Source organism: Fundulus heteroclitus, chromosome 20 (assembly GCF_011125445.2).
Source record: "Fundulus heteroclitus isolate FHET01 chromosome 20, MU-UCD_Fhet_4.1, whole genome shotgun sequence".
Lineage (NCBI taxonomy): Eukaryota > Metazoa > Chordata > Actinopteri > Cyprinodontiformes > Fundulidae > Fundulus > Fundulus heteroclitus.
The window spans coordinates 7552826-7570629 of record NC_046380.1 but is presented as its reverse complement, the minus strand read 5'-3'; the positions used below and the strand labels follow the sequence as shown (position 1 = coordinate 7570629).

Below are 17804 nucleotides of genomic sequence, written 5' to 3'. Positions count from 1 at the left end.
CGAGAAGAAAAAAAAAAAAAAGAGAAAGCTTTCCAGTCGGGTCACGTGACCGCACGCCGCCATAGTTCAAGATGGAGGCCGTGCTTGTCAACGGCTTCGCCGTTAGCTAGCTAGCTGCGTACGATAATGACGGTGTTTAATGACAAATGAGGGACTTTTAGGCGTCTTAAAGCGTACAACCAGGAGATTTTTTATTTTATTTATTTTTGCCTAAGTCGGGATGCGGATTTACAGCTTTTGATCGCCATGACGCGGTAGTTTCTTGGTAAACACGGACCACCTGAAGAGTATTCAGATAAGAGACAGAAAAGTCAATGATCTTAATCATTAATCGTTAATCCCGTTTGGAGAGACATCGATATGGCGCTGAGGGAGCTGAAAGTTTGCCTTCTAGGGGTGAGTCCTGGTTCGGTTCGTTTAAGTATAAAGTGGGTCTGCGCGACTCTGAGTTGTTGTAGATCTGCATTTACGTTTGTGATCAAAACCTACAACCAGTCGCTTCTGATGTATAGTCTGAACAAATGTTTTTATTATTATTTAGGTGTTTTTCTACCAAATGTATGCGTTAATAATTTATATAATATTTTTTTGCTACACTTCTAACCGTCTCAGACCCAGTTTCAGTTTGTCAACAAAAATCATGTGTTTTAAAAAGCGCTATCCTTCAATAAGTATATTGAATTATCAGCATGTGTACCTGATTAATACATGTAAAGAGATGTTTGGGCCATTACTCAGATTTTTAAGTTAAATAAATATATTCAAAGAAAAACTTAACTTTAACATAGTGACTATTCATCTTTTTTTTTAACAGATATGATCAGGTTCATAGCTCATCATAATAGCTGAGTTGTTTTTATGTATTTTGGCTTGACTTGTTTGGACCGGGCAAGTACATTTTAACTTGATACATAAGTTAAAAGGTATTTGCTCTCCTTGCTTAAGTAACAGGTCCAGGAGGGAAACCCAGACATTATGAGCCACGGAAAATTAAAGGGGACTGATGTAATGGCAACTTATTTAAGTATGAAATTACTCATCATTCAGAAATGATGAGAAAAAAAAAAAGAACCGGAAATGTCAATCACCTAAAAATATGTTCTCACCAAGGACAGAAATAATCGGTCAGTAGCGTAATTAAAATAGCATATTTCTTTGCCCAAAGAGAAGACGTGAACTCACAGTTCCTGTTTAGCTCTCTGCAAAGTACAGCTTAGGCATGAAGCACAATAAAATATTGTTTTTGACCATGCTTGGGGGAAGAAAGGGAAAAAAACCCTTTGTATTGTCTCTGCAGGATACTGGAGTAGGAAAGTCGAGTATTGTTTGCAGATTTGTGGAGGACAGCTTTGACCCAAATATCAACCCAACAATCGGGTAAGTTCCTGCTGTGTCTTGTGTACATCATTTTCTTGGGTTGCTTTGACAGAGAGCTTTCTAAAATGGGTTTAAATGATGCCAGTTTGACAGGAAATGGGGCTAAACGTTTGAGATTTATTTCCATCCATCCATTGTCTTCCATATATTTGTTCGCCGTGGTAACAGGTCCAGGAGGGAAACCCAGACATCCCCCTCCCCAGCCACATCCTTCAGCTCATTCTGGGAGATCCCAAAGCATTCCCTGGTCAGACAGGATATATAGACCCTCTTTGTGGGATATGCCTGTAAAACCCTCAAAGGCAGTTGTCCTGATCAGATGTCCAAACCACCTTTCAATGCAGAGAAGCAGCAGCTCTGCTTTGAGCTCCCCCTGGATTGCAGAGCATCTCCCCCTATCGCTAAGGCTGAGTCCGACCACCTTCCTGAGGAAGCTCGTTCCGGCCGCTTTCCGTCATGATCCATACCTCATGACCAGTTTTGAGGGTTGGAATGTAGACGGGCCGGTAAATTGAGAGCTTTACTTTTTGGCTGGGTTCTTTCTTCTCCACGACAGACGGGATTAGCGCCCGCATTACTGCAGATGAAGCCCCAGTCCGTCTGTCCAGCTCTCGCTCCATCCTGCCATCACCAAGATACCGAAACTCTTCCACTTAGGACAGAGACTGACCACCTGAGAATTATTATTCTTATAATTATTGCAATATTAATTTTTTTTTGTCTCATTAGACGCAAAGTAGGAAGTTTTTTTTAGGGCTGCAATGTTATTGTGTCTCCTGAAATACCGAAAGTGAAACATTTTAACATTTAAGGGTGAAAATAATTAAATGTAATGTAAGAATGTAAAGAAAACAGACGGCATTAATATTATCCATCAATCTGCTTTCTTATGTTTATGTGAGATTAGGTTAGGAAAGCCACAGGATGAAAAGGGAAACCCAGATATCCTTCTTCCCAATGCTTCTCTCCAGGGGTCTCATTTATAAAGCTTGCGTACGCACAGAATGGGGCCGGAAACGTGCGTACGTCACTTTCTACGCAAAAGTTGGGATTTTTTTTTTTAAAAACTTCACGGTAAAATGTGCGGTCCTCGCGGCACCTCTCGGCCAGGCGTACGCTCGTTTCGGAGACGGGCGAAAGTGACAACGCAGATGTTAAAGTGGTGAATTGCAGCCAAACTGCTCGGTGATTCCTCTCAGACCCTCAATTTTGCTCCATATCAGACTTTAATCATAGATCGACTTCTTCATAGGCATCCAAAACCGCTGCGCTATTCATGCTTGCGCTAATGACACATAACTACACATGAGCACCCTTCAAATAAATAAAAGAATGCCTATCAGCCGTCTAAAATCTGAAATAAAAGTCTGAACAACATTTCATCGGGGTTTTCCACCATCACATTCCACTCCCCGATGATCACCAGGGTGAGATTAATGGATAAACTGTGACAAAGGTGTGTGGCAATTACTTTAATTGCTTTAAACAGTCAAATAGACTCGTGCGTAATGCTGCATGGTGGGTGCATTGGTACTGCTGGAAGACCTGCAAATGGAGAGGGAAACGCTGTTTCGACAATCAAAGGTTTTCTGGCCAGTGGTGATGACAGGCCAGTATAGCGCTTTAAGACTCCGGGCATTGAACTCTGCTGTAACCTACAGTGGACAATGGCTACACCGCCCGGTTTCTGGGTCCAAACAGAGTGCAGAGAAGGTGCTCACTCAGCCGAGTGTCCGCATCCCTTCATTTCAATTTTATTTATATAGCGCCAATTTCATGAAACATGTCATTTCAAAGCTTTTTACAAAGTCAAATTCAATCAATTCCTCCAGGCAGGTTGGTCAGAAAGTTTCCTCTCTAAGGAAACCCAGCAGGTTGCATCAAGTCTCTCCAAGCAGCATTCACTCCTCCTGAAAGAGCGTAGAGCCACAGTGGACAGTCGTCTGCATTGTTGATGGCTTTGCAGCAATCCCTCATACTGAGCATGCATGAAGCGACAGTGGAGAGGAAAACTCCCCTTTAGCAGGGAGGAGAACCTCCAGCAGAACTAGAACCAGAACCAGGCTCAGTGTGAACGCTCATCTGCCTCGACCCACTGGGGCTTAGAGAAGACAGAGCAGAGACACAGAAAGCTCAGAAGCTCACATTGACCCAGGAGTACTTTCTATGTTAAATGGTAATAGAGGATGATCTGCCTCCCCTGGATGATGTCACAGCTAACAGAACGCCAGACCAGGTGTACCTTCTATGAAGAGAAAAATGAGAACAAAAAGTTAAAAGCTGAAATAACAACAAGCAACAAGCAATGCAGATTGGAGAGCAATAGGAGAACTCAGCAGATTATGCTTCCTAAACAGCATTCTGCTGTCGTCCGGCGTTTAAAGCTGCCAACAATTTAACTTTTTAACAAGTAATTTTATTGTGGGCAACATATCAGAATCAGTTTATTGCCAGGTAGGTTTGCACTTACAAGGAATTTGACTTGGTATTTCATATGTGCTTTAATCTCTGATTTACACATTTAATAAAAGCCTCTCTGTTTTTTTCCCCTCAAAGTTTGTTAGTTTTCTCTGTGGTTGCCACATCACCATGGTCAGCTGACCCATTTTTAAACCACATTAACATTCACGAGGTGCTTTGCGTCGACCATTTATGGCTGAATCTGGGCGTGTTGATGGCTGAACATGAGGCGGAACCAGGTACAAATGTTTTATAAATGAGACCCCAGCTTATTGTTAGACATTTTCTCACTCTATCTCAAGGCTGATCCGGTTCTCTCTCCAGAGGAATTCTGTTCCAGTCAATTATGTCTAGGATCTTGCTCTTTTGTTCATGATTCATATCTTATGCCATACGTGAGTGTTGGAATGTAGATATACCCGTAAATTGAGAGCTTTGGCTCCTTCTTTACCGCAACAAACCAGATAAGCGGCTTTGTTTGCTGCCGATGAGGCAGGCTAACCATTTCCTTCTCCATCCTGCCATCGTTCATGAAACAGAAGGAGCGTTCCACCTTTTTGTTGCTAAAATGAACGGCATCTGACTTAGAAGAGCTGGCTTTAAATCCGGCTGCTTCATGTTGAGCTTCCTGTTGAAGGTCAACAAAGCAGCTCGGTATGAAACCTCCAACAATTTCCTCCATCTGATCGATATGCTTATTGGGAAATGTGACAAAACGGATAAGAGATTGACGTTTGTCCTTCCTCTAAACCAGGGGTCTGCAACCTTTACAGTCCAAAGAGCCGTTTTTGTCGTCAGTCCAGCTAAATAAAACCCGTTTGGAGCCAAAAAGACGACTTCTAATTTTTAATTAAACTGTACCAGAGGAAATGTGTTGTCATTTTTGAAGAACCGTCGCCTTATTTCTATTTTTAGAGTGGAAAGTAAAGAAAAACAAGATATTTGCAACAACAGGAGGGAAACATTTTCTTCAGTGGAATGTTATTATTTATGAAAAGCAGACAGTTTCCAACCTAGTGACAAGAAAAGCAGATCTAAAAAAAAATTTTTGCAAATTTTTTTTAATTTCATTCTGTCGTGAAAATTCAATGCAGTTATTCCACAAAAACACAGAACTTCCAAATCCTGCATGTTTTTATTATAAATGTTAAACAGCATTAGTTGGTGCTCTAAACACTTGGTAAAAATGCCAGTACTGCTAATACCTTTGAGACGTCACGGCATCTAAAATGTTTAATGCAACCTGATAAACTGAGATAACAGTCCTGTCAAAGCAAAAATAAAAGAAAATTGGAATAAAGGAAAGTGGAAAAAATAATCTTAAAAAAATGTTTAATATTTACATGTTAACCAGAAATTATGTAAAGACTTTCAAAAATGAATCTAATTAAAAACATCTTCAAAGGTGGTACCTACAGTCATCAGACAAACGATTTGTTGTTTACAGTGTGAAATAATTGCTGAGTGTAGCGGACAACAGATCCGGCGTTCGTTTTATTTGCTTAAGACGTCAGAAATGGACTCGTAGAAACTCGTGAGATGAGTTTGATAATTATTTGCTCATTGTTTCCACCAGGGCATCGTTCATGACCAAGACCGTGCAATACCAAAGCGAGCTGCACAAGTTCCTGATCTGGGACACGGCAGGACAGGAGCGGGTGAGTGTCGTCCACGCAGGGTTTGACCTGAGGAGGTTTTAGATCCAGCTTAAGCTACTCTCTAATATAAATATAAATCATAACGTGTTTCTAAAGCAAGTTGTGTCGACATAAATCTGTTTAAACCATCTCCCAATTAAACAGACGCTGGAATCCTGCAGTTGGTTAGTACTTCTGAAAGGGGGCAACATTTTCCTTTCTATTAGAGGAGGTCTGGAATGCCTGGGCTGTTTTTTTTTTTTTTTTTTTTTTTAATTCAGTGAAAGATGTGTCTTTTATGACTACAAATATGTCACATTTTTTAATGTTTTGATGCCTTTTGAAAAGTGTTTGACACTTTAAGACCTTTTGTCCGTCTATAAATGCTTTTTTTCCACTCTTATAACCCCTGCTTTGAGGTGACAGGCCATGTGCAGAGTAAAACAGGATCTACGCTGAAACCGAAATTAGCTCAGAGGCCGTTTTTTTTTTTTTTGTGTGAAAGGAGCAGCTTTCTCCTTTGACTCACAGTCTGCATCCCATGTTTCTGTGTGTTAAATATCCAACATCGCTTCCCTTTTTCCCCCCCCCCCCTGACACGAACTTCCCTTTCTCATGCTCAACCTTCTGCTATTGTAATGTCGTATCCCCTGCGTCAGCTCTCTCCCCAGAGCTCAGATAAGATGCAGCTTGTCTTTATTATCCTCCTTCCCTCTGGAGGATTCCTCTTCCCTTGTGCTCTTCAGGGGGACATCCGCGCAGACCTATTTAAGATAAGACAGGAGGACGAGCTCAGCCCTGCGGCGTATCTTATCTGACGCTCTCCGCCGCTCCGCTTCAGACCGTTTCGTGTCTTTTTTTTATGCACCGTTTTGGTCCCAGACAAGTTCATATCTGTGAATGAAGCAGTGACAAATGCACCGTGTTTTCCCGGATTCCTGTTTTTCTTTTTTCTTTTTTTTTTGTGCAAAGCTGTTGTGATGTCTCGAGGCCTTCTGTGGCTTGTTTTCCGATTCCCTTCGCAGCTTTGGCCCGTCAAAACCCCGGCAGACTCGCAGAAGAGGAATACAGAAGCAGCCGAAAAAATTAAGCGGAGCAATGGAAGTTCAGCATCCCGTATCTTTTAAAATCAAACGAGGCATCAAGGGACGAGTGATCCCAACCATAACCCACACACACGGAAATCAAGCAAAGCGAACCTTTTCATCCAATTGGAACAAGAAAGTCCCTTCTGTGCACCCAGCTTGTGGTTTCGGCTATTAATCAGCTCTACCAGGGTATCAGTGGAGTTTTTTTTTTTTTTTTTTTTCAATGCTTCTGTGTGGCCAGACGTCTGGCCTCGGTGCGATTGCTCTTCGGGTTCAGGCAGAGATAGACCACACAGGTCTCGCTGTGGTGGTGCGGCCCCAAACACTCGCCAGCCAAACAGACAGAGCTCTCCTCAGTGCCGCCGCCAAAAAAATCCCAAGCCTGATTCCTGCTGCCAGACTCGAGGCCAGGAACGACTGTAATTATGTGGAATGTGTGCGTTTCTGAGGCGGCATTGTCACTCCCGAGGCGGAACGGTTCGGTTTGTTCTGTTGCGAAGGAAAACAGGATTGCCGTAAAAAAGGCCCGGGTCACTCGAGATGTTCAGTCCTGAGATTTATTTTTCTGCCGATGTAACAATTAACGCGTCACGCCTGTGCAAACTCTCAGTTATCCGGGTCATCGCAACAGCAAACAGGCTTAATTCAATTCAATTCAATTCGATTTTATTTATATAGCGCCAAATAATGAAACATGTCATCTCAAGGCACTTTACAAAGTCAAATTCAATTAGATTATACAGATTGGTAAAAAATTTCCTAATTAAGGAAACCAGTTGATTGCATCAAAGTCCCGACAAGCAGCATTCACTCCTGGGGAAGCGTAGAGCCACAGGGAGAGTCGTCTGCATTGTCCATGGCTTTGCTGCAATCCCTCATACTGAGCAAGCATGAAGCGACAGTGGGAAGAAAAACTCCCCATTAACGGGAAGGAAAACCTCCGGCAGAACCGGGCTCAGTATGAACGATGACTTAAGTCAGAGTTAACCAGACTTTCGCTCAGTTCTTCCTGAAGGCGTTTCCACACCTATCCAGGAGTCTTTGTCATTTCTGGATGCTTTTCTCTTTTGATCTAGATGGCTTCTTTCACCCGTCTTTCAAACCATCTGTTCTCCCTGTCCAGAATCAGGACGTCATTGTCGTCTAAAGAGTCTCCTTTGCTCTTGAGGTGCAGGTGGACGGTTGAATCTCGCCCCGAGCTGCTGGCCCTCCTGTGCTGTGCTCTGGGCAAGATTCAGCCGGTTTTATTTCCATTCACTAAACGTGTTCTTTGCCTACAACAATATTGGAACAAAATTCACTCGATAGATGTGTGGCACTTGTTATCCATTATTATCCATTGAAAGTTCCAGAGTTAGCTACACAAGGACAGCATATTTCAAATATATACAGGGACTGTCTCAGAAAATTAGAATATTGTGATAAAGTTCTTTATTTTCTGTAATGCAATTAAAAAACATGAAATGTCATACATTCTGGATTCATTACAAATCAACTGAAATATCGCAAGCCTTTTATTGTTTTAATATCGCTGATTATGGCTTACAGCTTAAGAAAGCTCAAAAATCCTATCTCAACATATTAGAATATCGTGAAAAAGTATACTAGTAGGCTATTAAAAAAACAAATCTTATTTTTGCTCAGTAATGTATCCAAATTCTTTGAACCATAACCCTTAACTGTTAGTGTATGTATTCATATAGTAAAAGTGTTGAATTATTTTGCAGAGTACTTTAATAGAAAAAGAAAAACATAAAAAATTATATACTATATTAGAGTATAACGAGTTTCGTTTCAAGGAGCAGCAGCAATACTGCTTTTCAATGCTACGTTGAAAGTACATAATGCCTCATACTGATGTGTGTAAAGCTTTAAAGATGTATGTCTTTTTATTCCAGTACAATAATCTCACACATATAAGAGAAAACAAAAACCAACCCATTCATTTCCTTCAGAGATGACGGAAAAGCGCCGTTGGAACGGGTTTATTGATGAGGTCAGGCCTGAGCTGGAGAGGTTTGCCATTAAACATCCGGAGCCTCCCCAGGCTGAGTTAACACGTTCTGCACATGCTGTTCTGATTAAGGAGGTCTTCATGATGTGTTGAGTTCAGATCAAATGAGTGATCCTTCATTAATCTCTACTTGTTACCGCTTTTTTTTTTATTTTTATTTTTTTTTTGACACTTTCTGCTCATCTTTCCCTTGCTACCGTTTGAATGTGGTAGGCGAACTGACTGCAGCAGTTTAGTTTGGCTCTGCTTGGAGTTTGTTGCTGTTGGTAATATCAGATCGAGGCTAGTGGTGTCATTTCTGCGTCCTGGACGATATTGAAGAAAAGCATATCGATAAAATAAAAATCAAATTGATCGATATTGATAATTATCAACAAATTCAAAATATGTATTTTAAGTGCAGCCCTGCCCATTTTATACTGTTGCTTAGATAAAGAACACGGAATTCAAACTCAACCCGTTATTCAACCAACTTTTTACCAAAACTGAAAGTTTTTAATTAAAAAAGGGAAAAGCACATGTGGTCTCTGAACTCTATGAAGGGGGTGGAGCTTGGTTCCTGGGTCTGTGTTGTGATTGGTTGGGAGGATGTAATGACTGTAATATTAACCTACATGGCTAAAATGCATAAGGAAGGAAAACTGTTGTTCTATTGAACTTTTTATTGACCCTTTTTTTTCCTATCATCGGTATACGTCTATCGATCGATAAATATCGTTATTGAATTATCGTCCAGCCCTACGCTGAAGCCTAAATAAAAAGGTAACTGTGCAATTCTGCTGAACTGATGTATTTAGTCCTCTTATATCAAAGAATTTTTGACTGAAAGCAACTCAAGGTCTTCAATGATCAGTAAACATCGATTTATTTCCAGTCCCATTCTTCATTCTAAATCCTGCTCACATTTCATTGGATTTGAAGCCATTTCCAGGATTGATAATGTCTGATTACGCAACCGTTTTAGGCAGATATTAATCTCACTGTACAACGTTAGTCTATTGTGCCCCTTTAAAGCAGGGGTGTCAAACTCAAGGGGCCCGCTACCGACTTATTGATCTGGGCACTCAAGTAAACCATTTCGGCCTCGAGACTCAAAAAAAATAAAAAAAAAAAAGGCATATATCTTTTTAAAGTGTATAAAGTGGCTAAAACTGTGCCTCCTGTAAGTGTAACTCCACCCAATATCAACTTTTTTTGCAGATAAACTGTATAAACTGGGCCTAAGGGTGCTACTTTTATGTTACTGTGCATTTTTTATACTACTGTGTGAACTGGAATGAAATTATGAAATGAAAAGTATCGTCTCTACACATGCAAGCGGCCCTTTTAATGACTTCATGATGCCAAAGTGGCCCCATATAGAAATTAGTTTGACACCCCTGCTTTAAAGGGTCTCTACACACAGAAAGTTAACCGTGTTTCTCCATCTTCCCATAGTTTCGAGCCCTGGCGCCGATGTACTACAGAGGTTCAGCAGCAGCCATCATCGTCTATGACATCACAAAAGAGGTGCTTTGGATTTTTCATTGTGAACTGCTCAGTTTTCTACATGTGCAGAAGAGCAAGAAAGCATCTTTATGATCGTTAAAATCAATGCGAACCGCTCTTGCTAATAAAAACGAATGTTCGTGTGTTCCTTGAGTTGTGGACCTTTATGTCCGTGTACTGCGTCTTTTAGTGTAACGCGTTTTTTGTCTCATCAGGACTCCTTCCAAACTCTGAAGAACTGGGTGAAAGAGCTTCGCCAGCACGGCCCTCCTAACATAGTGGTCGCCATTGCCGGCAACAAATGTGACCTGTCGGACGCCAGGTGAACCAGTAGTTTATGTTACGGGGGTAACGCTGCTTTCTCATGGTTTTTACTCCAAATTCACAACAATAAAGAGTGAAGGATAATGGGCTTTCAGAAAATACTTAACTTTCCCTTTCAAAATTATATAAAAGGATGTTTTTTTCCACTTTTATCTTCTTGAGCAATGGAAAACACTCATATCTCTGTTAAATGGTGAAGTTTTCCGCACGTTATCAGTAGGGGGGGGAAATATTATGGTTGTCAAGAGAATCGGTTTACACGTTGCTAAATATTGTTTTTAATATCTCTCTTATGTTTACAGAGAAGTGCTGGAAAAGGATGCCAAGGACTATGCCGACTCCATACACGCGATCTTTGTGGAAACCAGCGCCAAGAACGCCATAAACATCAACGAGGTGTTTGTAGAGATAAGTGAGTTTGCTGCTTCGGTATTTTCTGCTGCTCACATAACATGTGATTTTAATTCCTGTTTTTAAAAGTAGATGCCTTTTCATATTTAGACTTTTTAAAATGTTTTTTTTTTTTTAAGACTCTTAGGTGTGTGGAAAAGCATTTTCAGAAGTTTAACAAGTAAAACACAGCTAGTAAGGTATTTTCTTTTTTGGTCCCAATCTTTAAATTTAAGGTGTTTTTATTTTGGATTTTATGTGGTAGACTAACACAATGTAGCACATACTTGTGGAGAGAAAGAAAAATGATTTATTGGTTTTATTTATTCCTCAAATGAATTTAAAAGCTGTGGTGTGCATTTTTATTTAGCTCGCCAGAGGTGAATACCTCACAGAATAAATTTAATCAATTTTCTGTAGTTACTGAAGCACGCCTTTTAGTGTATGACTGTGAACACGGACATTTTTCCCACAATGCCTTTCACCTCAGTCCCAATACTTTTGCAGCCTCTTGCTGGTTTATTTCCAGCAGATCCCCCGTACGTAGAACAGCATCCCCACAGAATGAGGCAGAGTCCATCTGTTTTTTAACACTTTGGGTTCAAATGTATTCAGCATGATGTGCAGCGTGAGTTTTACTCCAGACACAGCAGTTTTGCATGCAAAACTGCTGCATGCAACAAAAAATTTAAACGTTGGTGTCATCTTACTAGGACACCTTCTTCCACAAGTGTTGAGTTCCTCAATAACTAAACAGGGTTTCTCATGGCTTTGTTTCAGCACAGCTTTCTTCTTGCCACTCTTCCATAGAAGCTGGATTGTTCACTGCAAAAACAGAACTAAAAATAAGTAAATGTTCTTAAAATTAGTGTATTTATTCTTTATTTGAGCAGGTAAATAAGATGATTTGCCAATGGAATATGATTTTTGCACTTAAAATAGGAACAGCTTATCTCCATCATCTTATTTAAAGTGCTGGATGTCTAAATATCTTATTTTAGGGGTAAAAATACTCATTCCATTGGCAGATCATCTTATTTACCTGCCCAAATGAAGAATAAATACATTAACTTTAAGAACATTTACTTATTTTTAGATGCGTTTTTGCAGTGTTGAGGTGGACGACTGTCACGTTTTCCTACCTGAGCTATTGATATATGCAGCTCCCACAGAGTTATAATGACCCTCTTGGCTGCTTCTCTCATTATTCTTGCTTCGCCTGTCAGTTTGAGTGTCTTGGTAGCTTCGCCATACTTTTCAGATGATCCATTAGACCATGTTCTGTGCGATCATTAAAGCCTGGGATATATATATATATATATATATATATATATATATATATATATATATATATATATATATATATATCTATATATATATATATATATATATATATATATATATATATATATATATATATATATATATATATATATTTATATTTATAACCCAACCTTACTTTAAACTGTCCTCCTGACCTGTCAGCTGTGTTGGTCTTGATTAAGCTGGTTGTTCACCAGTTTTCCCCCAACAAACCCTTGAGGCCTTCACGGACTAGCTGGACCAAGGGAAGAGGGCCGAATTTAAATTGTAACCCTAACCCTACTTAAACGTAACTTTTAAAACACCAACTATGCTTAGCTTGGCCGTGAGAGGTTAAGAGGCTAAATCCCTTCCTCTGCTTACACATCCCAGAAGTTGGTGCACTTCTGGATCGGAGTTCAGTGGAATTATAGATAATTTTCTATTGATACCGATCAGGTGTCTATCACGATTAAATATTGTGATTGTTGTATTGCCGTTTTTATAGCCATAGCTAAAGCTCTAATCCCTGTCTTACGTCGTTGAAGTGGGCCACGTCTGTTCTTTTTGCGTCTCTTTCCAGGTGATGGAGCAGAAAGAGGACGTTTTATCATTCTCTTCCTTTTATCTCTTCTTTCTTTCACCTCTTCTCTTTCTTTTTTTTTTTTCTCTTCTTGTTCTTCCTTTACTCTCCCACTTTCCCATTGTAGTGTCCATATAATTTGAAATTCTCCCTGCAGGAATCACAATAAAGCTATTTACATGCACAAATCAAGCGGAGCATTATGGCGAAAGCTGTTTGCTCCACTTGTGAAAGCAAAATCTGTCGAGCTCTATTTGGCATTAAGACATCAATTCTTATTGCCACATTGCTAGACAGGACACTGGGATAAAAAAAAAAAAAAAAAAAAAAGAAGTGGGCCACGTGGAATACACAAGGACAGTTTTTATTTTAAGGATTTATAACTGCACTATTTATGCGCCATTTTTTTCTGTACATGTATTTTTCTGTACATGTTTATTGTAATCTTTTACGATGACGATAAAGATTAATCTCAGTGCTTTCCGGTTACTAATGATATTATCAGCAGTGCTCTTAAACGCTGGGCCTTTGACAGTAAAGCCGAGCGCTTCCTCCGCTGAATCTAAACCCTGAAGGCGTGTCTCCCTGCAGGTAAGCGGATCCCCGTTGCTGACGCTGCAGGAGGAACCTCAGTCAGAGGTTTCAAACTGGGACGACAGGCCTCGGAGTCTCGAAGGACATGCTGCTGATGATGCCGGCGACTGGAGTCAACACCACCTGAGCCCTCACTGTCAGCATCCCGCTCCCGGTGCGCTTCGGCGTAAAGACTCGCCACGCCATCAGCAAAAACGCCGCCGCAGCACCACTCCGACACGGTTTTCTGGCTCTCCTCTAAAGCAGATCACCGTGTTTCGCGCTCGAAACGCTCGCAGAAGAAACGTCTCAGGTTTAACCGGACGTTGCCAAAAACATTCATACTTTAATGGAGAGATGGGAAAGTTTCAAGACTCCTCCCCCTCCCCCCCGGACGTCAGAGGTCGTTTAAATTTGTACATTTGTAAAAAAAAAAAAAAAAAATCTGTCAACCAAAAATAATGCATTGAAGTAATTTAACCTTTCAGTTATTTTTAAAAAATAAATGTAAGTTATCTTTTTATATTTAGAAGAAATATGAAAACATATCTCGCTTCATGAAGGATCCCTGCTCGTTGTTTTTATGTGTTTACTCTGTAATTTATTTATGTAAAACATTTTATTGCCTGATAGTTTTTTTGTTTGTTTTTAAACAAGGCGTCACCCCTAGAAGTTATCTACAGGCCAAAGACAGTCGTGTATAAAACAATGCAGAAGCGAAAGAGGTGTGGGAGCCCAGTTCCTTCACAGCGAAGGAATAGTTCAACATTTTGGCTAAATTCTGTTACTGTCCTAAATGTGGGGTTCGTTTCCCGCCGTATCATTCAGACAGAAGGAGACCAACCCGCATTTAAAGCGTTTGTCTTAATATAATCTAGCCCCCGTGTTAGAAGTCCTTGTTATTGGAAACTCGTCTTGTCTCTTTGGTTTTTGAAGAATCGTCTCATCGGCGCTTGTAAGGTTCCTGTGAATAATCCGTCGTTGCAGTAATTGAACATCTTTGATGGGAAGAACGTTGAATGCAGAATCCCCGTGCTTAATCAGCGCTTTAAACGGTGGCTAATTATTCCACGTTAACGCGGCCATCTCCTGCCATCTGTTCTGCATTTCCTCCTCATGGTCACAGAGGACGCCCTCCGTTGCACACGCGCGCGTTAATTGTTCATCCTTCAACGGCGTTTAATGAGGGAAGCCGCTCTATGCCAGATTCTGTAATAGTCCGACAAAGATGTTTTCATCTTTTCCCTTTTTTTTTTTTTTATGTATTATTTATTTTTTTTTTACCTCATCAGCACTGCCTTGAACTTCCAAGAACCGTTTTACTACTTGGCTTGTGATGAATATGCTGAGATCTGGAAAATTGGCCTCGTTTAACGAAAAGAGCTCAGATCTCATGTTAGCAAGTTAGCAGGTTTTACGGGCGGAGAGTTAGACGCGGCTCTGCGTCGGCACGCCGACCCCTCGCTGACTTTTATCCGCGTTCGACCCTGAATGACGGTAGCTGCCTTGCTCCAGAGTTCACGATTAGATTTTCCTTTCTTTCACTGATTGTGCCTCGTTTTTCTTTAACGCCAGGGCCTTCCTTCGTTGTAGTACATATTTTAACTTTAGGATTTGGGATTTTAATTCTGCATTGCAGTGGTATAATGATTCATCCTTTCATACAGCACTAACTGGACTTTGTATTGTTTTTTTGCCCAGTTTGTTCTTTAAATCAGGGTCAAAACAAAACGGAAAGAGAAACCGATGTTGACATAATGAGACTAGAGGTTCAGATACACTGAGCAGCATTTTACTTATGTTACTATCAATATAGACCTTTTTGTCCTTATCGATTTAAATCATGATTTTTAATTGATAAGCTGTGTACTAGGCAACAATTTAAAAATTTTCTGATTTTTCTGAATGCCAGAATTTAAAGTAAACGTTGTATCATGGTTATGCGCTCATTGTTTCGCAACACCCATCAAACTTAATAGCACCCCTGGTACAGATATGTTAAGAAAAATGTATTTAAAGAATCATAGAGACTAAAAGGACCTCGGTCCTCGTTCGTCATAGTTTCCAGTTGTATTTCTCTGACACTCTTACACTTTATAAGCAGGTTTAAGCGAGTCGTCATTTTGTTCTAGCGACTTTCTAACGCAATCGGGAGATTGAACTTTGCCTCCTTTTCATATATTTATTTCACAGGTAAACAGTGGGGGGGGGAGCAAATGTAAAAGTTCCTAAACACTCACTTTAAATGCTTCAGTTAAATTTATTATGTAAAGTTGGTGTGGAGTTCATCACATTGTGGTACCAGTGATTTTGAATTCGTCACATGGAATATTTCCTCCCCACTGTATTAGTGTACTCTAATTAAAAGCTTGAGTTTTCGAAAGTTTTAGTGAGATTAGCCTGTTGCGATTAAAAAGAATAAAAAAAAAGATTATTTTCCAGCGTTTCACACATCCCAACCAGCGGTGCTAATAAGTGAATGGCAGTGTGAGTTAATTGAAAGTCCCATGCCGTCTGAAAATCAGAGAAAATGCTTTTAGTCGCCTCGTTAGTCTTCATCACAGCTTCAGGAAACATATTGGAAAGGGACAACACTTTAGTTGTTTAAAAGCTGCACTTTGACTGTTAGTTATTCCATCACTTCATGAAATCTTTGTGAACTTTTTTATGTCCCTCGGTTTGTATTTCCTTTTCTTTTTTTTAAGGTTTTCACTCCTTTGGTTTTACTTCTGGTGCCAAAGCCCTTTCACTGATTCACATTTACCCATCATAGCTGTTTGTTACGATATGATTTTATTAGTTTTTTTATTATAACACAGATATCTTCTCTGATTAGTTCACAAAGAAGCATTATGCAGTGACATTTTTTAATGCACCAGTTTTGGTTTCTTCGTTGAAACTTCAAATTAACAAAAAGTCTTGGGCTGGCCCTAAGAATTTGATTGATTTGTAATATGTGCATTTCTACAGTGAAGATATTAGCCATCGATTTGCACACAAGTTAATGTCTATACTCGTATTTTGTGTTGTTTGTGCGAAAACAATATCTCTCTGTACGCCATGTTGGGTACATATATCTGCAGTGTAGTTACCATATTTAGCTTTTTATTTTTTCATACTGATTGTAACAAAACACCTGCAAAGACATGTTTGCAGTGTAAGGCCAAATGTGTGAAAAAAGGGAATATTTGACTAATAAAACTGATTCAAAAAATGAACAGAAGAAGCGGTATGTGCTTGTTGTCTGAGTGGAGCTTCCCAGGACCAAGAGAAATGTCTGCATTTGCACCTCCTGTTGTCGGCGGTATGGTGTCCAGTTTTCTGCCAGCTGTCAGTCTATATATAAAATGTGACACTTGAGACGTGTCTTTAAGTTGCAGAAGGCTTTCAACACACTTTAAGTCATGGTGAAAAGTGAAGACAACTACAGTACCCTCCATAATTATTGATAACCCTAATAAAAATGTTTAAAAACCTTGAGATGAATTCATTATAGCGATAGCATAACCTATCGCCACCAGATGAGCTGCAGTCTTCCCACACTAAGCTCCCCTAACCAATCTCCTTATGGTGCAGGAGGCAGAATAAACGTTTGTCACAGTTGTCTGAAATATGAAGATCAACACACATGTGGTAGGGAAAGACATTTTCTGTCTTTCCCATTTTGAAGAGTGACTCAGAGAAATGGGCTTCTGTGTCATTTATTCGTTTTTTTTGTCCCTGGGAACCGTGAAAAAAGGACACTTTTTACAGATTAACGGTTCCCAGACATAGGGGCTCATGGTGTGGTGGTTGTTCAGGCTCCCCATGTACAGATGCTAGTGTCATAGGTTTGATTCCTGACCTGGGAAATATTGCTCCAATTTCCTCCCTCCTCATCCTCTGTCCAAATCCTGTATTGTTACCATCAATAAATGCCGCAAGTGCAACAAAATCTTAAAAGAAATGTCCTAGAGACTCTGGTTGTCCTAATAAAGTGAATTAGAAAACTTGTTCAAGTTGCATATATGTCTTATAGCAGTTGTAAGAGCTATCAATAATTGCCAACAGTGATTATGAGGGGGGGGGGGGGAGTGGCAACTGATCATTTACAATTGTAGAATTGTCCTCACTAAACAAATGAACTTAAAAATATATATTTTTTTCTAACATTTTAGTCTGTGATAATGCACCTGCAATAAGATATTAATTGTAGTGCTTTTTCACTCATCTATACAACAATAGACTGTGGCATAATATCATAAGAAGCGACTTAAAACCATATAATACAATTCCATTTATTTATAAAGTGCCAATTCACAACACATCATCTCAAGGCACTTTACATGTAGACAAAAAAAAATCCATGTAAGTAAACCCAGGAAATTGCATCGAGTCATTGACTTGCAGCATTCACTCCTCCTGTATAAGCATGACACAACAGTGGACAGTCGCTTGCATTGTGCTGTTAACTTTGCAGAAATCCCTCATAGCAGGCATGCATGTAGCAACAGTGGAAAGGAAAACTTCAACGGGATTAAACCTCCAGCAGAACCAGGCTCAGTGTGACCAGCCATCTGCCACGACCG

General features: G+C 40.0%; 1 protein-coding gene across 1 annotated transcript; it reads left to right on the top strand.

Annotated features, from left to right (window-relative positions):
- Positions 1–4: 4 nt before the first annotated feature.
- On the top strand, positions 5–16454 carry rab22a (RAB22A, member RAS oncogene family). Its single transcript, XM_012853892.3, has 7 exons — positions 5–396; positions 1298–1377; positions 5414–5495; positions 10014–10085; positions 10280–10386; positions 10691–10800; positions 13255–16454. The coding sequence occupies exons 1-7, from the start codon at positions 361–363 to the stop codon at positions 13350–13352; spliced, it is 585 nt and encodes a 194-aa protein (XP_012709346.1). The 5' UTR covers positions 5–360; the 3' UTR covers positions 13353–16454.
- Positions 16455–17804: the final 1350 nt, after the last annotated feature.